The 27,978-nt window shown below is 38.1% G+C and overlaps 1 protein-coding gene across 5 annotated transcripts in view; it reads left to right on the plus strand.

Annotated features, from left to right (window-relative positions):
* Positions 1-27,978, plus strand: part of SH3KBP1 (SH3 domain containing kinase binding protein 1) — a 212,329-nt gene that overhangs the window by 84,292 nt on the left and 100,059 nt on the right. For all 5 annotated transcript variants that reach the window (XM_083855052.1, XM_083855046.1, XM_083855047.1 and 2 more), the window contains one exon: positions 21,164-21,270. In XM_083855052.1, the coding sequence (XP_083711178.1) occupies positions 21,164-21,270 (107 nt within the window). The remainder of the gene's footprint in view (positions 1-21,163; positions 21,271-27,978) is intronic.

Consider the following 27,978-nt stretch of genomic DNA (forward strand, 5'->3'; position numbering starts at 1 on the left):
CCTTTGAGGTCTGTCCCTGACCTTTCCCCTCTAGACTGAGTTGTCTGTGTCTGTCTCCTTTAGCCATTCATCTGGGTGGTGTGGGATTTCTGAGAAAAGTATGGCTCACTTGATTTGAAAATTAGCAGACCAACCTTTCTCCCCTGTCCCTTCTCACCCCTAATTAAGGAATAACAGGAGATGAACAGCGTGGTTCATCTAATGCTGAGCCTTGGAGCAAGACTTTGGGTTCTCTGTGTATTTCCCAGTGCGAAGACACATCTGGCAGCTGTGATAGGAGAGAGGTGGACTTCTTCTTCTGTGGTAGAGATAATGCAAGCAGAGGAGAAATGCAGGGATAACTGTTGTGGAATATAGAGCACAACTCTATCCGGACTGAAAATTTGGGGTCAAGAGATATACTTTGGCTCTGCAACTTAATATATTTTCCACGAGCTCTGAAACTTCACGGGTGTGTTTTAAACTGGGTCAGTAACACTTTCCTTGTTGTTTCCTCACTTAATCTTGAAGAATTTGTAACTGCTAAGTTAAATATGCACCTGCAAGCACACTGACAGGAGGATCCTTACTTCAGAGTTCCTTTATCTTTGCTTGATTGGGTGGTAGCTGGGATGGTCCTGCTTTGATTTTGATGGGGAACTGGTGTTAACCTTTCCTTTGGGCTCTGTTTACATCCTTCTCCCATGGCCTGTAGATAAGATTAAGCTGTGCTATGTAAGTTACAGCACTAATCAGCATCCTCTGGTAGTTGAAGGTTTCTGGCTCCTGGACAACCATAAAATCCTTCGAATGATTTCTGGGGTTGTAGGTGAGAGGCAGGACCTGTCAACAGCTCCCTCAAGTCTACTTCAAGTTGCAGTGTCATGCTACATGAATTGAATGCCTAAATAATTTGCATAAATGATTGATAGGAGATTTTCTTCTTTAATCCATTAAGCCCTCCTCTGTAAAAAAGGTTTTTGGATGTAGGTGAAAGTTTAATGTAAACATATGCCTGTGTACTTTTTTTTTAAAAAGCTCCATATTTGTGCTGTCTGCATTGGTATCAAGTGAATTATTCTGCTGCTGGTGAATCACTTCAGTGTAGGAAACCTTTTGATTTCTGTTTACATGAACCACAAGGAAACTATATTATTCAGGACCTTCCTCTTCTGATGGAATGGTGTTTATTAAACCCAAGTTGGAACAAACTTCTGCAGGAAGTGGCTAGAATGTCCATAGCAAAAAGAAGCTGCTGGTAGGAAGGAGCATCAGGGTTTGGGTGGTTTAGGAGAGCTGAGCAAAGTTCTGCTCAGAAGGATGCTGTCCTAGGGACCTCTGTGGGCAGCTTCTTGTGGAGGTTTGGATACCAGTGTGTGTATGGGGAGGGGCTTTAACTCTGAGTGCATTTTGGAGAGGTATTTTTCACCTGTGCTTTTGCCTTGCTCCCTTTCCCATGTGCATACATGCAATCTCCAGAGTGGTTTAAGCAGAGCTTTGCTGTTCTCTGCAAGTGGCAATAAGCTGTATGAAAGCAATGCCCATAAGGCACATTGTTTGGGCGCTTTTATGATGTATGATAGATTCCATTAAACATTTTACTTTCGGAAATTGATACATGCTTTAAAAACAGTCCTCTGATAAAGCACCAAGCCTGGAATAAACTTGTCACTGCATTCATTTTAATTATTTTTTCACACACTGTGTGAAATACTTCTGTTCATCAGATTAAAAGCCTCTGAAATTAGGGAAATTTACTTTGCTATAACTAGTTTAGAAAAACACATGAAGGTATCAGACAGTTGACAACGCATGACCTGGATTATCCTGAGTAAGATGACATTTTTAGCTGTTTAGGCTTTCAGTTTTTGAATTCATGTATTATGTAGGTGCAGTAACTTGAATAACAAGACAGTTTGCCTGCGAAGATATATTTCTTGTTTCCACTGGTATGAAGTTTCCCAAATTTTATTCATTGAGTACTTCATACATTTTGTCTTATTTCAGAATTTTCATCTTTACAGTCTACCCTGCCATTATCAAGGTGCACACAGCACGGGACATTGTGCTGTTATTAGTCCTGGGTTGTGATGTATAGTACCATTTACCCTATTTTTGATAGTTATGTCACTGTTTTCTAATGTTATTTCACAGTTAAGATGCACCAGTCATTTGCATTAGTTCCTATTATATCTTTTTGCATTCCCTTTTCAGTTATAAATACATGTTTGTGCCTGTTCCTTTCTTGCTGTTAATTTGTAGAATCATCCTCTATAAAAATGCAAAGCATGTTGCTGCTGATGGTTGGTTTCTAAGCTCATTGGTGGGGAGGTTGTGCTTGACGAGGGAGTGAAATGTGGAAGTGCTGACAAGTGGCTGATGGCTGATTCTTGGCCCCAAGCGCAGGATTGCGAGATGAAGGATTATTATTATCTGTCACACAGCAAGAGCCGTTATTTCCTAACTTCGGCGCCGACTTTATTTAGAAACAGAAGTGGAGGCTGGGCAGAGTTCCTCGTGGTGAGAAGCAGCCCCCTGCAGATGCCCAAATTAGCTGGGAATGGTTGTGGAAGTCAGCAGGGGTGTAGTGCCACTGGCACTCCCTCTGTCTGAGCTGCATTGCTCCGGTGAAGATCCTCATGACTTCAGCTCTTACTGCAGCATCTTCTGGGCCTGCTTATTTGTAAATCTACCACTGTTCCATAGACTTCCAGAGAGCACTGGCACCACTGTAACAGCCCAGGATATATCTTTCCCCCAAGAAATACTTGGCTGGTCCAGAATCTGTTTCTGATATTGTTTTGTCTAGGGACCAGATTTTACCAGCCTTCTACCCAGAGTGCTCAGCCTAGCATTGAAAATATGCTACTATGGCAATTCACAGATTAATACCACACTATTTTGACTTTCTAGGAACTCTATTCATCATAATACTGTTACTTAAAACACAATTTGTTAATATCTTTTTACATTATATTATGATAATATTTTTATTGATGATGTGTCCAAGCGTGATGCCATTGTTAAGACCTCTTTAAGGATTTCAGGGATTTACGGTGTATTTCCAAGCTGGTTGTCTTGTCCTGTACTGACATGTTTCATTAGTATACATTTAGTACCAGATGTACCTTGTGCTGGCTTCTGTTAGACTCCTGCTAGATTCCAGATGTCCCTGATCTATAGAGTCTGATATCTAGCTCTGCAAAAGCTGCAAGATGCAGTGTCAGCCATTTTTGCTTCATTTTGCAACTGCAGTCATGAGACTTGGTGTTTTCAGACCTAGAAATTCTCTGTTAGACTACTGACTCAGCATAGTGTTATCCTAAATTACAAGGGTCATAGTTACTTCTGTGAATTCATAAGAGGTCAGGAGGTCTCCAGGAAATTATTTTAATAAAAAAGGGCCAGTGACCTTAGGAAAACCGAAAGATGTGATCACATACGTGGCAGTTATGGAGCAAATAGAGTAGTGGAAAACAAAAGTAACAAACATTGAAATGTTAGCCTGAGGCTGTAGTTTCATGAAGATGTTAAGCTTGCATTGCCACCAAAAAAAATAGTAATTTTTATTTTTTTTTATTTTTCCTATGTTCTGGTACAAATATTTGGCTACATGGTGGGCCAGATGTGGAGAATGATCCAGGTTAGTGTTAAACTAGCAAGAGAAAAGCTTCTTTTTAATAGCAGATATGTTCCTTGCCTATCTCCTCATACTGCTTCACAAGCACTTGATCTTACAGGATGGCAAGGAGTGTTGCAGGACCTACAGGAGCAGAGGGGTTACCAGCACTGCCTTTTATTTGGTTGCAGGTGAAAATAGTTAGAAAAGTTCTCTGAGATAGTGATGGTTTGTTAAACTTTTTTAAAGCTGGTTCATAGTCATTCAATTAAAACAACTGCTAAAGAAAATTGCTCTCTTGTTAGTTTCCATTGTGAATATTGCTCTTTACTTCTCTCGTGTTGGGAAGGTGCAAGCATTAGTCAGTGTCCAGAAAAACCATGATTGCAGTTGCATACAGAATTCTTATGCAGACACCTTCTTGCCTGCCAATTCTACATCTTGTAACCACAGAACTGTTTTGGAGATGGATTTCATTGCTGACACAGCTGACTTGAGCCAGAGGCCTATTTATTCACAGCTTTTAGATTTGAGGAAGTAACTTCTTATTCATGTAGCAGGAGTAATGGAAAAGACAAGAGGAACTTAACAGTTATTTTTAGGAAAAGATAGTGTTTATCCCAGCAAAACTAAAAATGTTGTTGAGACATTACAAACTTGAAATCTAGACAGTTGTGGTTTTGTTCTTCTATAATTATTTTAATGTGAAAGAATTTCTCTTAATGCATACTGTATCACCCTGTCAGCTTCAGTAGTCCTCCACATATGTTTTTATATCTATACAAATTGGTATTTTCTGTGTGGTGTATGAAAAAACCCCTAAAAAGCTGGAAATCAATAATGCCAGAAAAATAGTAAACCTGATGATGTGCTTTTGAATGCACAAAGAACATTTTGAGTACTTTCACAAATAATTGTAATGTCATGGAACAAATCCATCAGCATAAGGGCTGACAATAGTTTTGTAGCAGACTGAATGATTCAGAAGGAGAAAGTAGAAAAGGGTGTACAGATTCCATAAAAAAGACTACTAAGTTGGTAAGGTACGAAAGCAGCCTGCCTGCCTTGCCTGGCATCTGGAAAGTGTGGAAATCTCCTGTCTAAAGAAAACAGAAAAAAAACCCTGAAACGGACAGTAAACAGGAAGAAATTGCTTGGTTCAACATGGAGAGCTCTAGCACTTTGGTTAACATGATGCTAAGGAACCTTAGGCAGAGTTCTGGTGCAGGTTTTGGGTGGTGGCCAAGTGCTTTGACCTGGGGATAGAAGTAGTTTGTGTAAAGCTGCTGTGGAGGGAGAAAAGACAAAGATTAAGGTAAGTTTTGGTGGCAGGGTCAGTAGGGGTTCTTGCGTGCAGTGGAATCCTTGGATAGAATTAGGAGAGATGTGCAGCCGGATTCCAGGAGTTTGTTAATTTGACAGGAAGTTTCATCCTTGGGCAGATCAGAACTGACATGAAGTCATCCCTACTCACAGCACCTTGTCAGAAGTGGAAATGGTTGTGGCCCTAGAGGCAGAGCCAAAAACTACTGAGGTGAAGAGTCATGCAAGTATGACATGCCCAGATGTATCATGGACTGGGGAAATCTGGGTTAGCTACTGCATGAGGGACTTGCAGCAAAGCAAGCAGCAGAGGTTTTTGACATGAAGTTCTGTACAGCTCAGGAGTTGGCATTTTGTACAGTGTATTAATGTGTTACTTCTGTACAGAAGCCTTTCAGCGTCTAATTTGAAATCCATGAAAACTAGCAAAAAGCTGAAAATACAAGGTAAGTAAACATCACTAGAAAGGTGGTTGGCAATAGATCCCTTGAGTACAAGACACAGTGTTTAGTTTGTTCATCACTTGCTATTTTCAGCATTATGGGAACTAAAATGCAGACAAGCTTATATTATAAAGACTGCAAACCCAACCAGCACATGTTCTGCAGTCAGGTTGTAGGAAATTCTTTGCCAAAAACTGAGTAAACTGTGAACTGACCGTTTTCAGGAGTGGGCAGAGTGGTTAAAATCCAGCACATAAGTTTATTTGAACTATGCCTTTGCTGTGTTTTGGGGCTTCCCCACCGTTTGTGTTGTGAAATTTGATGCCTGATGCAAGAGTGGCACACTGCTCAAGTGGTTATTTGAAGTTAATGTTAGAAACATAATGCAAGCTACATTATCTCTGGGACAAAAAAAATAGTTATTGTGGAACTGGACCACTTTCTGGCAGTCTGCAGTGTAAGGAGACATCTTTAGTAGCTATTTCATTATGTAAGGCATTAAAGATTGTATTAGATTTTCAGCTTTTCAGTGTAAACACTAGATCTAACACAGAGAAACTACCACTACACTGAAGGATATTGCTTTCAATAAGCAGACAACTGATTAGTATATGATATGGAAAACAATGAAGATTTGATTTTCTTCCTTACTCTTCTTGTTTTTCAAATCCAAAAATGTAGTGTGGGAGACAGAACTGCTTCTGAAATAAAAACTTAGCTAAGTCCTGGAAAGGAAAAGACAAATTTGTCATAAAGAGATTGTTCATAAAAGCCATATATCTTCATGAAAACTTAATTGTTAAGGTGCTGTAGGAAACTTATTATAAACCTCATTTCACAATATGAAGGCTCTGATGTCGTTTTCTGAATACACAAATACTGGTTTGCATATGAGAGAGGAGTCCTTGAAATCATAATAGCAAAGATGCTGCTGTCCTGTGACATTTTGGAGGCCTTTGCTACTATGGGTTTTATTCTAATTTCCTAATGGAACAAATATTTTTTTAAGAGCATCTGTTTATTTGCCCTCTTCCCCTTGATTTTTCTGAATCCTCTGCATGACAACCAGCTAGAGCTGGCAAAAGAGTAAAGGTCTTTAATACATTTATAGAAACATAATTGTTCTTTTAAATTGAAAGCTGAATAGGGGAATTGGTGCTTCTAACTGAGTGAAAACCTCAGTTCTGAGAGGGAACATGCAGTGGCCAAGCCACATAGGTGTGTTGGCCTGTCAGGCAGTCAGTACCTGCTCTGAAGCACTGCCAGTATCTACTGTCACTGTCCCAGCTGTGCAGGTGTAGGATACAAAGGTAAGGTGGGGCAAGATGTGATGGGAGTAGATTGGGGTGATTGGAAGCCACTGGGTGCAAATCCATAGCTCTCCAAGCTTCATTAATTCTGCTGCTCATGAAAGAATTATTAGATGCCTTCGGATGCCATGTTCTTTGTACAAAGATGAAATAATTTATTAACATGGACATGTACATAGAAGTTTCACATATTTCTAGGCAGACAAAACAATTATTTTTTTTCACTCACCTTATGTAATCTCTGTCAAAATAAAATGAGGAGCAAAAATTAGGAAGTTTATCTTCCTGATTTCTCTTTGAGGATAAAAATAAACATTTGTTCTGGAGTATTTTTGTTACAATGGTGAAGGTTTCATTTCACCTTGTATTTCAGCTACCTTAATGAAAGTCTTACCAGTTAAGTAGAAAGAGTCGAATGAAAAGTGCTAAAGAAAGGCTGTCTGCAGCTCCCTAGTGAAATGCCAATCCTCATAGTTATAGTTCTACTATAAGCTTTCTTATCCCGAGTGGCATTTGCTGCAGATAAGATCCTAAGGGAGTTTGGCTCAGCCTGGCAAGCTGAAGGATGGGTTGTACTAACATGTGGTTTGTAAACAAGGAAAGGCATCAAATAAATGAAATTGGATTTCTGTGGGTTTGCTGACAGCTCACACCTGGTTGCAGTAATAAACTCTGCTCTTGACATCCTTACCTGTCACAGGCTGACTCAGAGGAAGGAGAATGCCTTTGAGAAGCTTGGGAAGCTGGGTTGGATTTTAGCAATCGAGCTGTAGATAGGGAAGATTGATGACAGATAAATAATACAGAGTCGTGGGGAATAAGGATTTTAAAGAATAGCCTTAAAATAGGGTGACAGCATAGCTCAGGTTGGAAGGCACCTCTGGAAATGGTGAGGGTCAGCCCTCTGCTCAAGCAGGGACAGCTAGAGCCAGTTGCCCAAAATCACATTCAGCTGGGTTTTAAGTATCTCCAAGGACAGAGAACTCCACAAGCTCTTTGGGCCAGTGTTTGATCACCCACACAGTAAGAAAACCTAAGCAAAACAGCCACAATAAAAAAAAAAACCCAAAAAATCAAGAAAAATGTTAGCTATATTCCATTAACCAGAGATCCTGATCCAGTCCTAGTCCATCAAAATCACTACTTTTCCTACTTTTCTGGTTGCTGACCAAATAGAATGATACTGTACAGAGAGAAGCCTGTAGCCTTGAATGCTCAGGGCACAAGTTGTAAGTTATTGCAGATTGAAGCTACACTGTGTCCCGGGCTAGTATCTTGAAATGTACATTTACTACTCTATATTTACTAAAAATATCATTGTGCCTGGAAAAAACAGGACAGGATAAGAGGATATCAGGAAAGGCTGAGGGGAATGTGTTGTGGATGGAGTGACAGCACAGGTGAAAAGGTTACCAGGAGTAAATGTTGCCTATAGAGTCCATTAGCCCATGCCAGAAGACTCGGAAGTCCAAGCTGGGTTGTTGTATTGCAGTGTCGAGCACTGCTGCAGTGTGTCTTCCTCTCTTGCCAGGAGAGGAGCATCTCAAGCACAGATGGCCCAGGTAACTGTCTGGGCTGGCCTCAGGAATGCATTGCATCCTTTAGCTGGTAACTTCAAACACAGAAGCTTTTATAGCTTTATGTGTATTTCTTATAACACCACACACCTCCATGATGGACAGCAGTGAAACATTTTAATTTTCATTTGCCTGTCTTGAAAAATTTACTTGAGTGATTGTGCTATCAGTCCTTTATTTCTCATTTTCATAGCACAATAGTCATTTAAAACAGAGGAAAGATATATATATATATGTAGACCAAAGAATAAAGTGATGAGAAAGCTGAATATGTGCAGGCCAACTAAGAGGTAAATCCAGCCCTGGAAATAAGGGCATGTGCATGAGTAGAAGAAAAAAACCCTAACATATATTCAAAATTGGAAGATAACAGTGATGCCTTTTATAAAGAAACTGTTCCTGTATCATTTGAAATCAGCAGAGAATCAGTCAGAGGAGAGAAGGCAGATGATAAATGATTCATTTGCTTGCCTCCTCCTTGAGATTCCTTTCTTTGCCAGCTTGCATTAGCAGATGTCTTAAAGATTATGAATTCACAGGAAAATAACACAAGACAATGGGCAGCCAAGACAGTATTCTGATAGTCTAAATATTTTGTTCTTCATATTTTATCAGCTATTGAATCTCAAGATCTAGAAAAGCTCTTGTATTAAGGAAGGACTTTGCTCACAACAGCTTTGGTTCAATGAGGTTTTCAATGAGAAGTGGTTCTTCTGTGTTTGAACTATAATCTCTTTTGTTCATTGTGATCCAGCTTTTGGTTACAGGCAAGTCAGCTGGGCCTGGGGAAACAGGAAGACTGATTTTCTGTTGTGTTAAACATCAAATAAAGTCTTTTTGCAGAACTTTGTGATCATTGGTGAGAATGAATTTCAGAGGACACCTGTCTTCTTTAATGTTATGAAATCTTTCAAGGTTAATTCAGTGCAGTCTGTTTTCTGCTTCAGTAGGGGACCATTTCTCTGCAGTCACTATTCACTAGGTGGTTTTCTTGCCTTAATATGTTAATCTCTTTAGGGATTGGGAAGTTCCACCACCCAGGTCTGTAGCGAAGATGCCAAAGAATACTTGAAGAATACTGAGACTTGTTACCACAAAACTTAGGCAATTCAAAACAAGCATGACAGTGTATTCTTTGTGGGTTTCTGCATTAAAAACATGCTGCATTTAAAGTACCAGAAACAGAATAAGATGTGAAGTAGTTATTCTGACTCAAAAGGAGTTACTGATATACTCCCTGTTTAAGAAAAAGGCTAGATACATCGGTGAATATTTTATCATTTATGTGTGTCTCTGTGCTAACTGAAGTGAAAACTGAAGGACTGAGAGCTCTGAAGTGGCTGCCAATACTGTGCACTGTAGAAGTACCAAGGGGCTGTGTTTGCAGAGTCACTCACTCTGAGCTTGTCTACAAGCAAATGTTTCCCCATGAAGCGCTAAGTTCTGTACTGCAGTGTTGGCCTGCAGTTGGATGGACTCTCTGTCTCTGTCTTCCTCTGTTTCCACACACAAATTTGGCTTTGTTCACTAAGCTATGTGGAGTTCAGAGGTCTTTTACATGCATACATATCCATTGCAAATTGATTTACAAGAGCATGTTTACACTCAGAGTGAAGGCCAAATGGTCATCGGATTTGCTGTCATTCCAGCTCCGGGTTAAACTTCATCTGTTGGAAAAGGATATGGAACAGTGCTGTGTTTGCTTTAGCCTGTTGCTACAGAGTCATCATCCTACCTTAGTGCACTCTTTTTTAAGTATAAAGGCTTTCTTTGTCTTTACAAAAGGTTGTTTAAATTGCAGTTTTAGTGCAGGCTTCATGTCCCTTACCGGGTTGTAAGATACTGAACATCTGTGAACACCACAAGATAATAAAACAAGGTAAGTGGTCTAAGAGCACTTTTTACTCCAAGAAAAAAAGAAAAAAACCAGTTAAGTATTAAGTTACTTAAAGGGCTATTTCTGTAAATAAAAAAAGTATGAATCATCTCAGACGCAACTAAGTTATCAGATATTTTGCTTGCTTCATCATCTCTCTTCAAAGGCAAAAGATAGTGAATTACGCAAAGCCTTAAAAATATTTATATCAATCTTTCCTTGCAGCATACAGATATTAAATATCTTTTGTGAGGTGCTTGATTTGGAATTTTGTCTGAGATATGGATTCATAAACTTGCTTTTGTTATTTTTTCCTCTTAGATGTTGCTTAAATAAAGTCTTCTATATTACTGGATTTCCTTACTTGCTGGATTTCAATAATATACACAGCACACACTTTATGAGAACAGCCAGTGTTTATATTAGTTCCCAGGTGTTGGCTTTTGTGGAGATATTTAGACTGATATTAGTAGATGACTTAATATTTACAGATGACTGTATCAGGATATGGCGTAGCTCATAGTAGCTCTGTAAGCAAACATGCTGCTGCTATTCACAACATAAAAAATAATTCTAGCCCTGAGGACAAATATGAGCATTAGCCTGGAAGGGGAAGTTGTCTGTGGCTGCAGCTGTGCTGTGGGAATGCAGCTGAATGCAAGGCATGACCAGGAGGTGGCTGGGAAAAGTCAGTTGAAATTCCTTGATCATTCAACGGCTGCCAATGGAAGCTGCATACTTCACCTGTTCGCCTTCTCCAGACAGCACCACAGATGAATCAGAAAAAGGTGATTAATCTTTGATCTAAAAAGATCAAAGCAAGATTTTAGTGGATATTTGTACCTGAAGTACATGAACAGCACATGATAAAAGGGCTGTAAAAAGTCTTGATCCCGTAGTACTGTGGGAGTCATTGACTGCTGTCTTATCTGTTACCATGTCATATTTCAATTGCTTTTCTGGTCAGGGACTTACTTGTTTCCTTTTATGTCAAGGAGCTTCCTTGACTAAGGCTGTTTCTTGTATTGTAGCTTCAACACCTGAAGAGGGATATGGTGACCCCGGGGTGTGTACTTGGACCTCTAGACAAGAGTGAGCACCATATTGAGATATGGCAGTACTTCAGTGGCTAATGGGGCAGTTATAAAGCATGACTATTGCATTTTGTTTAATGAATATGAAAGTCTTTAAAGACATGAATGATCAGTGGGCTGAGATCGCACCAAGGTTTTTAAAAAAGCCTCTGTGTGCATAGCACTTAAATGAAAAGCATTTTTAAATGTTCTTTCATATTGATGGAATAGAATTGTAGGCTGATTATGAATGTCCCTGACAGTATACACAGCTGAAAAATAAGGTTAAACCTATGACTGTTGTTATCCTACTGTATTAATCTGCATATTGAATAATATTCATACAGAACAGGAAATATGGTACTGGCAAAGTATGTAGTAGTTGTAAATCTTGTGGGTAATAAAGCACTAGGAGTATATTACAAAAAATTATGTGCATTTATTTTTTCATACCTTAACAGTGGTTGCTTTTAGTTACGGAGAAGTTACAGGAGAATGTTTTCTTGTACTGATGTTTTTAAGCACTGTGATTAATACATGTAACTCACTCCCATAATTTTCTGCCCTCGTATATAGATTGTATCTGCAAAACACATCCAAAAGTCCTTATTGTTCTAAATTGGTTTATTTTATTCTTGTAAAGACAAAAATGCATCCCTGCAGGATTTAAGGGGCTTTTTTGTTCAGGCAGGAAAACAGAATAGTTAAGGAAGTGATGAGAAAAGAACTGGGTGAGTAGGGTGTTGTATAGTTGTGAAAAAGTGGTTGAGTTGAGCATGTGTGGCCTGTTACTGGCCCACTTTAGACCAGTATCTTTTGTTGAGGTTGTAAGGTGCTCCCTGGTTTTGGTTTTCCATTTATGCTGGATTCATGTTGTTGGTTTAGCATTGATTGCACTCAAGGAAATCCCTTACTCTCATGGCTATAAACCTCTGAACGTGCTTAGATGCAGAGAATTTTGAGGTATAAAGCCTGCTCTCTGTGAGAACTAAAGCTACAAGGCAATGGGGATGGAATTGAATGTTACACCTTTTGGCATTTTTGATTAAACGACCTCTTGATAAATTACAACTTTTTGAATGTGTTAAAATCTTCTGAAAAAAGTAAAAGGAAGAAGACCAAAAGAATGTGATTTGTTTGTGGCATCTTTTGAAAATGGCACTCTATTAAAAAACTAAATTGCTGGCAGCCTTCTTACCATGAGCCATCACTCTTAATATTTCGTTAGCTTAGTAAAAATGAATGCTTATAAATGTCACAGAGACTTGTTTAACTGATGAGAACAACTAAAAATAGATGGGAAAATTTCTGTGGCATTCAGAGTTTCTCATGATCAAAAAACTAAAGATGCTGCAGAGCTGGCTAGATGCAGGTATTGCAAAACTCTGCCTCCTCTTTTTCTCTTTTTCTCCGACCTTGCCTGAGGTGAATTTTTGTCCTTCTGCTCTGTATATACCAGCTGACTTGCCAAAACAGCCTTTTGTTTATTTTTTTCCATTTGTTGCATTTTTGGAGGATAATGATACACATCTGATCTGCTTGATACAGAAATATTTCTCCTTCACTTGTGGAGGGAACTGTCTTGGGTGGATCCTGTGCCAATGTTAATTTTTGAAGTTGTGGGATAAAGAATGTTAATTTTCAGTTTCATTACCAATATACTTTTCAGGAAACCTACCTTCTGCTCAGCCATCAAAGAGCTAATGATGCCTGGAGTGGTAGAGGGCCAGCAGCAGCAAGAATAATTGATTTATTTCAATCAATCATATTTGTTTATTGCTGTTCTGAACATGTATTCCTGAATTTTTGTGCAACCCTCAAATACTAAAGTATAGCATAACATCCCTTTAAGACAACAAGCTATTTTGGATTACAGCATTTTCATGATGGTAGCTGAGAAATAATATCAAATCTTAACACGAGGAGTGTGATTTGAGGGCTCCTCCTGGGGCTTTTTGCCCTCAGCAGAGCTAAAGGACAGGTAGTTGTATAACCCTGCACGCTGAGCTGCAGCCCAGTGAGGAGCCCTGCCAAAGCTCTGCTCTCCACCAGGTTTTGAAATGTCACGGCTTAATTGCCACGGGAGACACATGCCTGAGTGCTCCTGCCCGAGTCACTACTCCTCAGTGCTGCAGATTGAGACCCTTAGCCCCAGACTGGGTGAGTCATTTTCCCAGTTTACCAGAGCATCTCTTAGCTTCCTAGTGTTAGCTTTCTAGAATTTAGGATTTGCCTGGCCTTGTGTTTAAAGACAAATTTAATGTAGTTTTTCCTAGGCTTTAGGAGCACTGCTGAACTGGAAAGTGAAGTGTCTGCTGTTTGTGGATGTGTTACTAATTTTTGTTTGATTTTGTTGCCTGTAATGGCAAAATGAACAGATTGTTCAGATATTCTAGAGGAAAACAAAATTCTAGATTAAAAATCTGACTGATGTCCCAGATGCCAAGTATGAAAAAGAGTTTTTGTTTTTGTTGAGAGTTGTTGATTTATTGCATGTGTTCATTTTGTAATAGCTCTCATGAGTGCAGCAAGCAGAAAACTGCTGTATTTTTTGCATCTTTTCAGCATTTCTTGATGCATTTGTTTAATGTATGTTGTTACCTGTTGGAGTGAAAATAAAATGTTGACAATGGTGGGGTTTTTCCCCTGCTAAGAGAGGCTTATTTGAAACTGATTAACAGAGTAAGACCTGCAATGTAATGTCAGTACAGAGAGATTGAAAATCTGTTGAAGAGCATGGATACTCTGGTATCTTAAAATGAAGTAGCATAGTTGTTAGCAGTCTTTAAGAAAAAGTCATACTTTTTAAAGGCATTTGTGAATTTTACTCTTTAGTTGAGTTGGCCATAAGTCAGCTTTAAGACAGCAAGCTGGTAGTATAATGCTGATACTTTTGGAGATTACTGTGTAGGAATCCATGCAGTTTAATCTAAGTGCCTTTGTTACAGTGAGAACTGAATATGCACATTGGTTTTGCAATTTAGAGCTATTTTATTTCATTTACTGTAGGTTTGAAATGCTGATGTGCACAGGCAATTTTTGCTATGTGTATTATGTGATGGAACATATGAGAAGTGGCAAAGATGCAACAGTTACTCGTCTTTGCTTTTTGGTTTATTCAAATGTTTTCTCTAGAGATCAATACAAAAAACCAGCAAAGACCCAAGTAGTCGGCCACTATCTCAAAATTTAGCTAAGGGAATAAAATTTTTGGGATTGTCCCATGATAACATGACATATATGCAATAAGAATGGAAAGAGAAAAGTCCTGTTTGGGCCATCTGCAAATCTTGTTGTATTCCTGTTCTTGAATTTTTAAACTTGGTCTGTCATCCAAGAAGGAATATTTCAGAATATTCTAGACTACTCCATCTTATTCTTTAGAAAAGTTAATTTATTGCTACAAGTATCCATTGTCTGCAGTATTTCTTAAAGCTCCTTATATAGTAATTTCATAAGAACTTTAACCAGTGTAACAAACATATTCTGTGATGTATCCTCGCAAGTCTTCTGAATAAAGAAACCAAATGTAGAGATAAGTGCAAGACCTTGTGTTGGATAATGGATCCCCTCATGTCCACAGGTGCTAATTACACAAGGGACAGTGGGGAACACCAGTGCCAGGCAGTGGGGCCTGGTGGATGTGGCAGTAAGTCCCAAAGTTAAAGGTGACCAGGGCAAACCACTGAGTGGAAACGTGCCTTGGCTTGCCCAGAAATCCAGTGAGGACAGAAGTGTTTACTGCTCCTTGGAGTGCACTGCTTGTGAAAGGCAGCAGATGAGAGCAACAAATTGTTATTGTTGCGAATGGGCAAGAGAATGTGTAATTTAGGAAAGCTGCTGTAAAAGCACTTCTTGCTGCTGCAAAATATTTTTGCATCTCTGGAAACAGGTGTGAAGCTGAGTGTGCTTGTCCAATATCTAGCAGGACTGTGTAGCTGCTCTTAAAGTACAGTTAAAAAGCGTGTTTGAAACCCTGTCACTAAGTTCCAATTTTTATCTTATGACAGAGTGTTTCACCAGTAATGCTAATTCAAAATAATAATTTACACGATGAAGTTTAAGAGGTACAGGTACTAGAATTAGTACATTTGATTAAAAATCACATTTTAGTTCTGCAGATGGTTTAGTTTAATATGTAGTTTTATACTGTATTTTACACTTTCTTTCTAAAAGATAGATTACAAAGTATGTAGTGTGTCTGCAAAGTCCTAGGGTTCCTGTTAGAGTTTGGAGTTGCTTTGTCTAATTTGCTGGCGATGATTTAACTGCATTCTTGATGAAGTTTCTATTCCATTTATGTCTATTTTAAAACTTTCAGATTAAGAAAGAAAAATATTTGGCAGTGTATGGTTAAAATGTGGAAGTGTCTTTTGAGTTTATTTACAGTTATTTATCTAATGTTTCCTTCTGCTTTGGGTTAGGCTTAAGTGATGATCTCAGCCTCACTAGAATTGCAGTTCTGTCTGTCACATGCACGAGCCTGGCTCCAGCTGTGGCATATGGAATTAACTTCTTAGTTAATTTATGATTTTCTCCTAAAAGCTTTTGACCACTGGTACTACATTTTTGCTGTAAGTTGCTTCAGTTAATTACTGCTGTTATGCAAAAGAATTATACCCATTAAAAGGCCTGATTACTGCTGCATGTTTTTAACAAAAGAATAAATTAATTGAACAATGAGGCTTGCTGTTATTCTGACAGTGCATATATGTTAAAATGTGATGGTGTTTATAAAAGAAGTATCTTCAGGCTTTCAGGTTCCTCACAGACAAATCCTGGCCATAAACTCCAGAGCAGCAGCCAGATGGCTGAAACTTGGAAATGTTGCTGTGGAGTCTAGCAAGAGAAAACACTCCTGGGTAACAGTGGAACGTTAACACACTCAAAGTAATGCATTACTAGCAGTGATGCCGTACTGTGTTCTGGCTTAATTGTGCTTAATGGAGTCCTGCAGTTTCTGTGATTTAGCTGCACATGTCAAAGCAAGGCAATTCCCAGTTCATCTGCCTGGAGAAAAACACAGCAGGTTTATATAACCCATTTGAGAGAGTACTGGAGGCACCTCAGGTATTGTCTTCCCTCACCTCCTTCAGTTTATCTTTCTCTTCTCTGGTATATTAATGTTGCAAATTCAAACCAAACCAAAAAACCCAAACTAAACAACCCCCTCCCACAAACACATCTTTACCCCAAATATGTATTTCTCCACCCAATTATTTCTCCCATCTTAGTTCTGTTTTCTGCTAGATGGGGAAGAGACCTCATCAGGTGTTTTTTGTCATCCATCCAAAGCCATTCACCTTTTAACATCATGTGGATGATGAGAGAGTTGGAACTGACATGTCAGATCTGAGGTCAGAATTACCCTGCCAAAGCCCTCCAGGAAAAGAAGAAAATTGGAACTTTACCATTCTGGTGCCTTCTAAAATCAGAATTGTATTTTTGCTAGTGGGCTGGTATAAGAGGATGGAGTCTTCATGTTGAGAAAGATAGTGGCAGAATCCACATTAGAATTTAGTATGACTCAGACTATCTGAAGTCTTATAACACTATCTTCAATACACTTAAAGCAATTTTCAAAGTTAACATTTTTAATGCTGTTTGCTCTTAATTAGGTAGTTTTCTCAAAAGCATCTGCCTTTTGGAAGGAAGTTTCCAGTTCTGCCTTTTTTCTTAACATGTGTATTTTGATACACAAAATTTTGGTGGTAACTCATATTTTGTTTCTGCTTATTGGTGAAAAGGGGTTGGTTAAAACAGAGGGAGAGAGCTCATTTTGGAGTGTTCCCCTTTAAATTGTCTTAAGCTAAGTCAACAGTTCAATGATTTATAAAAACAAAAAGGTGATACAGTAACCATCTAGGCTGGCTGTCCAAAACAGCTGTACCATTAAAACCACCCACCCAATATGTGTATAAGTCATCTTTAGTTATGCAGTAGTTGCCTTTTGTCTTTCTGCACATTAAATTTAGAACTGGTTTCTAGCTGAATCATATCACAGCCCAGCTTGTCTAGCTAGGAGACACTGCACTGAACCAGTTCCCTCCAGTTACAGATACAGCTTTGAAAGCTGGAAGAATCGAAAGTCAAACTGAGACTGACAGGCAGATGATGTCATGTGCGGGAAAATCTGAAGTAGAAGGCAGGAAATTTCTTCAACTTGTCTTTTTTGTCCTAATGGAGTGGCAGAATAGGCTACAAAGACATTGGCATCAGTGAAAATTAGACTCTACAGAAACCACCATATAACCCATTCACACATGCACACATTTATGTAAACATCTGTTTCATGACAGAGGTTTTAGGGTTTAAAAAAGAAGGTCACTTGGCTTTTAGAATTACAAGTAACTTTGAAATTGTTTATTTCCTACCTATGTTGCTGCTGCAGCTGCAGCTGCGCTTTTCAGCTAATCATGAGCTGTCAGTTTGTGACCTTTCCTAGGTCTGATGGTTGAAGTGCCAATGTGACTGTTTGTGTAGCATTGCCTCAGGTTTTGATGCCCCTTACAAAGGTAAGCATTAAATTCAAATGTGTTGTCATTGCCTCTTCCTTTTATCTTTATTACTAATGCCAGAGGAGCATTTAAATGTAGGGAAATGATGCTCTCTCTTGTACTTTTACAGCTGGAGGAAACCCCTTTATGGTCTCCTGCTGTCAGAGGCAACAACACCATTTTAGGGATCCAATCAAGCACCACTTTGAATCAAATTGGATTTGTGCCCTCAAAGATATATTTGTTTGTTTGCTTATTTGTTTCAAACTTCTAAATACAACTTAATTCCTTTATCCATTTGACCTAACTTTAGACCTTTTAAAGTCTGTTCTAGCCACACCAGTAGAAAAAGGGCTCTTCACACAACTCATGTTCTTCTCAAGTGCACCAAGCATTAGCTTGTACATAGGGACCATCAGCACCTTCTCGTTAAAACCCAAAGTATTCAGTGTTGGATCTGTTGTCTAACATTATATCTGAGAGAACAATAAGTGGTACATAGAATCTGTGTCTCTTGCTGGCTAGCTACCCCTCACTTAGGTCTTTTTTTAGAGAAAGGTTTGGAAGGAGAGGGGAGAGCAGTGAGACAACCATGAGACTAAGGGGGATAAATACAGACTTTCACTATGTTTTATATACAGTAACAAAATAGCTTTATGGATTGGAAGGATTCATACAGTTGTATTGCTAACATCCAGAACTATGTTTATTTCTTACTCTCAAAAATATTCTCCTAAGAGTCACACAATATTTATTATTAAATAGGATGAAAACTGCCATCTGTCACATCAGGCAACATCAGCAGCATCAGTTGCTACTTGATGTTAGAAATCGTAGTGGGAGTGCTATTTTTAGGAGAAATAGCCAGCCTCTCTTGCACAATGAAAGAAGCCCTCAATATAGAAGGTATTTATTACATTTAAATTACTTGGAATGCAGCTGTGTAAAGTTGTCTGTTTAGGACCATTTTAATTTAGATGGTGAAGAATGAGCAGGCATTTGTAGGTGGAAAAAACAGCCAATTTCAGTGAGTTTGGTTACACTGCATTAAGGTATTAACTTTAACATTCAAAAAGCTGCCACTCATGCAGGATTGCAGTGGCTGTGAAAAATACTGTCAGCTAAAATCAGTGGATTCCTTTCTACCTTCTTTCTTTAGTTTCAATTAATAGATTACAAAAAGAAAAACTATAACTTTTTTTAAATCACTCTTAATTCTAGAGCAGGATTATCAAGAGATGTTGCAGAACAAAAAACAAACTCACCATAAAATCTACTTCTGTAACTTAATTTCAGATTAAGATCATGCTTGGAAAGTGTTTATGCTTTCAACTTTGGTGTATATTGAGCATGTTTAACAGTTAAGAGAAATAGCATAAGAGAAAGTAAATTTACTTGTGTAGAGTGCCTGTATATATTTGTGTGGATACAGGTATATAAATTATGTAAAATAGCATGATTTATACAATGCACACATTCTAGAGAAGAGAGAATAGTCAAGGAATTCTGTGTTTTGAATAAATTTTCTTTTCCTACCTTCTGCTTGTCCACCACATTTCAACTCAGTCATGATTCATATCAGCAAGATGTACTTGAGCTAACAGAGGCTAAGCAGCCAGCTTAGCAACTTAATTTAGGGAAATTCTCTCATCTCATACAACTATAATTACTTGTAAGACAGCAGATCTGGCAAACAAACCTCTGAAACAGAGTATTTTCACTTATCTCTCTTAAAGCTTTGATGGCAGAAGTGTCAAGTAAGGGATCTTACTCAAAGCTGTGGATTCAGAATCTGAACATCCAAGCTAGAAGAGAAAGATGGCTGTTAACATCATTTCCAGTGTCTGGTTGATTATCAGAATTAGCCTGTCTTAACCTTACGAACCCAATTGCAATGGTTTTCCTTCTATTTTTTTTTTAACCTAATATTAGTGCACCTTACAAATACATGTGTGTACACACATGTACAAACACACATATATATCTGCATGGGTTATATAAATGTGAGTTCCTGCCTGGTGCAGCAGGAGTATCTCTGACTGCCCCACCTCCCTGGTGCCTTGGCAGAATGGGTGTGAGGCTCCGCAAGTGGAACTGAGCAATGGTGATGATGGTTCTTCTGCCATGGAAATATCACCAAGGTGATGTCAGCCTATGCCCTGTGTCCAAACTGCTATCATGAAGAAAAAAAAAAAGCAGGTCACTGTTGTGGAAGACTGTCTTCTGAAGGGAAGAGAAGGCCTGATATGCCAACAGGACCCACTTATTTGGGAGCTGTGCAAAACAGGGCCAGGGTTGAAGGTGTGGATGGAAAGGTTCCTACCCTGGTACAGCCCTCAGATTATTTATTGTCCATTATTGATTTCTCAGGTAGGCAGTGATAAAGTTGCAACTGGCAGACTGATCAGGAGGTTGATTCTTCAGGACCTTGGGACTGCTGCTTAAGGCACCAGGAGCACAAGCAGTATATTCTTCTCTATTCTTCCAGTCACAGGGAGGGAGGATGCAAGAAGGCACATGAGCCATCAAATCAATGCCTTGCTCTGAGCCCTTCCCTACAAGAAAGACCCTGAGGTGCTGGAGCATGTCCAGAGAAGGGAACAGAGCTGGTGAAGGGTCTGGAGCACAAGTTCAGTGAGGAACAGCTGAGGGACCTGGGACTGATTACCCCAGAGAAAAGGAGTCTGAGGAGGGACTTCAGCATTCTCTGTAATCACCCAAAAGGTGTTTGTAGTGGAGGAAGGAGTTGGGCTCTTCTCTCACATGACAAGTGACAGGAGGAGAGATAATGGCCTCAAGTTGTGCCAAGGGACATTTAGATTGGATATTAGGAAAAATTTCTTCACAGAAAGTGTTAAGCATTGGAGCAGGTTGCCCAGGGAACTGGTATTTATAATACCTCCTTTGCTGGAGGTATTTAGAACACATGTAGATGTGGAGTTTAGGGATATGGTGTAGTGGTGGACTTGGGAGTGCTGCATTAACAGTTGAACTAAACAGTCTTAAAGGTCTTACCCAACATAAGCAATTCTGTGATTCTCTGAATAAAATATAAAGAATGGTTAATGAGCTGATTGTACACCTTTGAAATAATTGTGCACAAAAAGATACAGCTGAGAGTTTATTTCCTTATAAGCTTTGGATCCCTTCCCCATCACTCCAGTTTCTGGATTTGCCTACACCATGTGTATAGAGCATTAACCTAGAAGAGAAATTGTAGTGAATACACCTGGAAAGATCCTTTGGGTGAAGTTTGTCCATCCTGTCATTAGGAGGCCCAATTAGTAAATTTTGGCTCTTTTCATAAGTTAAATCTAGGTAGATAGACTAAGTGTTGCAAACATTCAGATTCTGATTACAATGCTCAAAGAACAATTTTTCATCTTTAATAATTTCCCCTGGCTTGTGTTTGGCATGGAATTTTATTTTCATTTTATGATTTCCCTACTTCCTTTATTTCCCTCAGGAGAGAGAAACAGAAGAAGGAGATGTCAGGTGGCTTTCAGTTATATGCCTCAAAATGAAGATGAATTGGAATTAAAAGTTGGCGACATCATTGAAGTTGTGGGAGAGGTGAGCACATCTTTAATTGAATATACATACATGCATTTCTGACATGTCTTATGCATGCTTAGCTCCTCAAAACATAATTTAAACCAGACATTTTTCTTCTCTGCTATACTGACCTGTCTGGCTTGGGTTACTGTTGGGGATTAGGGGATGTTGGTTTTTTCTTATGGATTTTGTGACTTTTTTCCCCCCTGTAGCATTACTGCTGGTTTTATATTGGTTGATGTTTCAGAGTTCTGTTCAGGGAAAGAGCTCTGAATTTGTGTTACAGAGCTCTTGAGTTTATATCTCTGAAGAACTGAAGATTATAGCAGAAGAAACGTCACAGTTTTAGTAAGCCAGCCACAGGATAAAACTACCTTTGCAAAGTTAACCACATTTAGGACATTTCCTTGAATCTCTGCTAGAGTTCACCTTTTGTCATCTTTGGCAGTAAATGTTAAGAATTTAATTTTGGTCTTAATCAGTTAAAAAAACCCCTAAAACCAAATTAAAACCCCCAACAAAGTATTTAGAGACTCAAGATGCACTTATTTTGGTTAGAACTGGATGTGGAAAATTTATTACACAAACTGGGAACAAATTATGCAAGCTTGGACAGAAAGACAGAGATTTTCTTTGCATGGGTGACTCTGGTTGCAGGATCAAGAAATGGTGTTTGCTCCCAATACCTTCAGTGTTCCATTAGAGATTTTACAAATATCTTATTGAGCTTAATAGCATGAGGACCAAAGTAAGAATTACAACATGCATCCTTTAAGTAAAATGCATTTAACCTCATTTATTCTCATTTACTTCACTTTAAAAAGAAGATCTTAGTCTGCTCAGACAGCCAATATAATGTGTGTTGCAGTTTGTATCATTTATTTGTATGATTTTTTCCTCTGCCATGACTCAGCAGTTAGTAATTCAACATTTATTTTCTTGTAAAGCATAGATAGTTAATTTACTTTTTCCTGTATCTGTCACTTAAGCATTTAATTTGAAAAGAATATAAATTCTGTTGTGGTCTACATGGCATCCAGCATTTTTTTATGAGATATTAAGTTCTCACATCTGAATGTAAGAAGTTTAGTGATCACTGGCTTTGCTCTAACCTAGCTGCACACACCAGCTCTGCACATAATTCTTCCCCTGGAATCAGACATGATGTGTCACTTAACCGACCTTATTCTGTCTGTGAGCAGTTTTGTAATGGGGGAATTCAAGGTTATAAGAGCATATTTTGAATATATTGTAAACTCCATATTATAATGAATTTCTTGACATCACATGAACTGTTTTCATTGGGTAATTTGAGGTATATTTGACCTCACATGGCCATGCAAAGACTGCTTAAAAGTTTTAAGTCTGTGTCTTTTGAGAGTAAATTGATGGAATAAAACCTTTTCCTAGTATCCAGCCAACAAATTAACTCTACTGAATGAATTATATTGTTAAATAATTTAACTGACACACTAGGCATCTCTTATGGAATGTATCTCTTATCTTTTTTTAAATTTGAGGAATATAATTATACATACCTGATTTATTTATATCCAAAAAAGACTGAAAATGTCTGCATTAATATTGAAAAATGTAGAACTATAAACTGAAACATTCCATGTACTTGCATGTGTGTGCTTATAGTTAAGGGCACATTTTTTGAAACCCACTTGGATTGCTCTTTTGGATGAAAGTAGATAAGCTGATGGAACAGGGAAAGTAAGAAATGAAAAAAACCCACAAAATTCTCAGTGCTTCAAGAAGTGTTGTTGTGGAACCTTTATGGTTGATACCAAGCAGTTGAGGTTGAATATTTGTAACTTCCTCTTCTGTTCTTATCATAGTAGTGTTAATTCCTCGAAAAAGTATAGCAGAATATTTCTTTTGAAACAGGAACTTTATTGATACAGAAAGTTGCAACAATGATTGTGCTGATTTAATTGTTAGCCCTTCTGCTTTTAGGTAATGCCACATAGAATCATTGCATTAAAATAGAATTCATAGTGGTTTTGTCATTATACAATGCTTCTTATTTCAAACATTCAATGTGAGCGACTTTTTGTTTAAAATATATGTCTTCCTCAGTTGTGAAAGTTGAGGGGGTTTTTTTGCCAGGGCCAAAATCATCCTGTGTTATTGTACAAAACCCCCTAAAAAACCAGAAAAAGCCTTTCCACATAGGAAACAATTCAAGATAATTCTTGTAAAATACAGGTTTTGTTTATCGTTACTCAGAATTAAAAACTGGATGATATCTTCTGCATCATTTAGAGCAGTTCAGTGTAATTGGAACATTAATGGTCATTCACTTCCCATTTCCAGTTGCTCTCTTCTTTTATCCCATCTTTTAGTCATGAATAGGTCTCAAATTCCCACAGATAGCTTTTTATTGTATCTTCCTAAGGAAGTTGTATCAGTTGAATTCATTGGTTTGACTTGGATTAATATTTTAAAATCTCCATGGATTTCTGTTTAGTTGAAAATAAATCAATTCCTAACTGAGTTACAGCAAACTAACACTGGTATTATTTAGGTCAGAATACTGTCTATATATCTTCATGTAGTTATTGAGCAAAAAAAAAAGGTGTTAAAATGTTGCTTCTGATTGAACAATCCATTAAACTTCTCCTGTTGCAATGAAAAGGTAATTGGACTGCATTCTTAAAGGAAAGTGTTCTGCTCCTCCTCAAGCCTGTTCAAGATCACTGCCTCCAGCACAGGGTTGACAGAAGGGAACACAAGTCTCAGCTCCAGCAGTGTCCAAGTGTGTTTCCCCACATGCCCAGTGAAAATAGGTTACACTGACACCACATGAGGATGTGCTGAGAATGAGGGTGTCTTCCCTTCTCCCACCTCTGCATATGTAGTAGCATCCAAAGCTACAGATCCTTCTTCCTGGTGCCAGTAGATGGGATAAGATATTTTGAAAGGGTTTTTATGCCTGTAGTAGTGGTAGGTTAAATGGGAAATTCCTGTTGTGGCAGAAGTGATTTGGGGCTGTAGAATTGAAACAACAGAAAATATGAGTTTTGAACTTGTCACCAGATAGATATCCTTAGAGGCTGTAGGTGTTCAGAATTCACTGTTCCTTCCTATTTGTCCTAAATAGTCAGAAATTAATTATAATGAGATCAAACATTCAACATAATAGATAAAATGCTTTGTCATTAAACTAATTTCTATAGCTACAGAGGCACTGATACCCATGAGATATTAATTAACAGACTTAAATTAAAAGTACATTTAAAACTAACAAGAGAAGCATTTTCATCATTGTTTATGTTCATATTTATTGTGTGATTGATAGCTTTTTGCTTCTCATTTTCCTACCTCATTAGCTCTAACTCTAATTACAGTTGTTCCAAAATACAACTGTAACTAATTGTCTTATTAAATGCAGATATCTGAATTCCAATTATGTTTCACCCTTACACTTTTATGGGATGCTAGCTAATTAACCTGTAGCATGAGAGTAAGGACATTTGGCACGTCATCCAAGAGTTCTGAGGCTGCTTGCATTTGGGATTACTCTGTCACTGTGCTGCTATGTACCTTTTGGCCTCCTCTTGCTGAGAAGTCAGCTTTTGGTAATGGGTAGTGCACGGAGTTAAGCTCACAAGTCTTTGACTACAGAGACCTTCTGTAATACTACTGAGCTTATTCTTTGACTTTCACGTAACATTGCCATATATTACATGATCAAATCCTATCAGCTCATTTGAAATTATAAAAATGCAAATTGAATTTTGACAAATCTGTTGCCTCATATTTGCAAGATTAGTGGATGGTATTTTTTGTTCTTGTTATCAGATAAAGTGATGCAACCCATGTCCAAGAACAGGATAAACTGAGGATTGAGCTGGACTTTTGTAAGAAAAGTGACTTATTTTGGCATCTATAGATTTGAAAGGGGATTGAATATTTAACTGTAGTGAGGAGATGGTCTTTGCCACAAATATAGAGCTGTATAAATTGCAAAAAAACCAGCTCAGAATGAATGCTGGTGTTTCACATCCCTCAGTTACTTTTCTGTGGAATGTTGTGGCAGTTTTTCCAGATTGTCATCTAACAGGTTATTCACAAGGATTTCTATGACTGCTTCTTATTTGGTTAGTTTGTGTGGTAGGGGACTTCTTTGGGGAAATGAGGGTGCAAGTAACACTAAGTCCATAGAAGATCATCCAAGTTCCTTGTGATTGCTTTCACAGTCCCTCAGTTTCTTGTTTAGAAGATAATGTTAAAAAACCCCAACAAAAATCCAAACCACAAAATCAAACCAACAGAAATTCCCAAAGCACATTTTGGCAGTTTAAAATAAAGAACGCCGAAGCTGGAAAGATTCCCTTGTACAAAAGTACTTGTGCAGATTGTAATTTTTACCTTCTGCACCTGAGTTATCAAACAGTTTCCAGATACATTCTGCTGTACCAGAATCCCAAGGGGTGGGTGACACCTTGGGGGCATGGCTCTCTGAATGCACTCCCAGAATAAGCCATCAAGTGGCACTGTAGGCACCATCTTCTCTTGAGGTCTTGTTTCCAACATTTATTTTCCCATTGGCAGTAGATGTGATTTGTTTATTTTGGCTCTTAGGAACCTGTGTTTTTAATTTCCTTTCAACATGTGATTGCTTTTGTCATTTGAGCTCAATGTTTTCCATTAGAATTTATAAACCAAGGGAATTTTTTTTCCCTTTGCTTTCTATGCTCTTGTTCTCTCAAAGCAAAAGAAAATCTGTTGACCTTGAGCTTCTCTCTCTCTCCTGTTGCCTGCCTCTGGCATTGCTTTTATTCCTGGGACTTTGTTTTAGTTTCAACAGCCCAGAAAGACTCTGTTGTGATCCAGGGAGACTTTCTTCCATTTGAAACCTTTCCTGACTCAGAGCTTCCCTCATTTGCCTGAGCTAAGCTGTAAGTAATCTGTCAGCCTAACAGGCAAAGCTGCAGGTTGTAGAACATCTTGTAGAACAGGCCAATATAGGAATTTATTGGGAATACTCTTTAGGTCAATGACTCCAAAGACCTGGACATTTTAATCATTTAACAACTTTAGCCTATTAATTATATAGCAAGGTGTAAGCAAGAAGCTCTGGCAATCCTAGATTTTCTGGCAAGCAGCTGCTGGTAGAACTTCTTTTCCAGCATAGAACATGGACTGCCAAATGAAACCCTCCTCTTTTTAGATTGTTTGGTTCAGCACATGAATGCTGGGCATAAATCAGGACATAAATGTATAAATTCTGAAAGCACTTTGTTTTAATAGCACAGTAACAAATTTTATTGAGCTCGTGCCTCCAGATGGATTACCCCCCATGAATAATGGATTTTCATTTGTGAGGTTATATTAGCTGTGAATTATTGCAGCTTTTCAAACCAAATGGTAATGGAATGCCCCAGTTTGGGATAACTAAATCCTGAAGGTATTTTAGTGTCTTATATTGTATGGATTAATCTGTAGCTGGTGTGTTTTGAGGCTTAAGGATATGTAGCAGGTAGCTTTAATGTTTAAAATACTTAAAGCTTTTGATACTTTTAATGAAAATTTCCTAATAATCTTTGGGAGGCCCAGTTTGTCCTCAGTCTTTAATGTCTTGCTAACATGATTCTTGGTTTTCCTTGTGGGGAAAAAAGCCCTGGGTTTTCCTTTAGATTTTTTCTGAATTTGTAGAATTATTGAATATGACATGGTATTTTCAGACAATATTTCAGCCAGCTGAAAAACTTACAATAGGCTAATGAATGATCAGAGTATATTCATGTGCAGTTTAGATTTAGCTGTCTGAAAATCTTTATGTATATATATTTCTATACATATGGATAGAGATCCGTAGATCGACACACCACATAAAGAATGCTAATGTTAACTGTAAGAAAACTCTGAAATGTTACTCTGGAAGAAGTAAGCAAGCGAAAATTACTTGAGGAAAAGATGGGTCTAAATGATATTGGTCACATTATTTGTCAAGTAATCTCAGCATCTTGGAAAGCAGGGATCTTGGGAACTGCGTAAATCCTCTGATTAATCTTCTGGTCAATCAGCTAATGCAGTTATGGTTTAATATTTAGCTCTAATTAATACTGGGAATACTGCATTAGAAGAACTGAAATATAGCTCAAAGAATCTTGGTCATTTTGTGTATTTTCTATATAATAATATTTTTATATGGAATATAACATTTTTATCAAATCATCTTTAGAGATATAATTTGTAGTCTGAGTGCTGTGTCATGCAGTTTCAGTTTTCCATATTGCTTTTTATTAGTCTGGAGAGAAGAAAGCAAATATTACCTTTTAGAGACTCAGATACTGTGATGTGAAAAACCTCCACCTCACTCAAGTGATTGAGTGATATGTATGTATTCTATCTTCTGAAGTAGCAGCAAGATAGTGAGAAGAGCAAGATAATTCCCAGAGATGTGCTGGAGCTCAGAAATACTGCTGAGACATTGGAGGGGAGAAGTTTTGTCAGGACAGATACTGAGATTAGATGAAAGTCTGATCTGAACCACTTTCAAATTAAAACAAAAATTCATCTCATGAGATCAAGACATGTGGGGTTTTTACTAAAATGTCTCATGGAGCTAAGTTGAAAAAAAATGCATACATTCCTCTATATTTTGAGGAAATATTTGGTTGTATTATTATGAGATTTCTTTTCTAAGGACTCAAGTTTGTCACAGGTAAGTGAAAAGACTTCTCACAGAATTTTTTCTATAATAATTAGCTA

This window comes from Zosterops lateralis, assembly GCF_965231275.1.
Source record: "Zosterops lateralis genome assembly, chromosome: 2".
In the NCBI taxonomy this organism is placed as follows: domain Eukaryota; kingdom Metazoa; phylum Chordata; class Aves; order Passeriformes; family Zosteropidae; genus Zosterops; species Zosterops lateralis.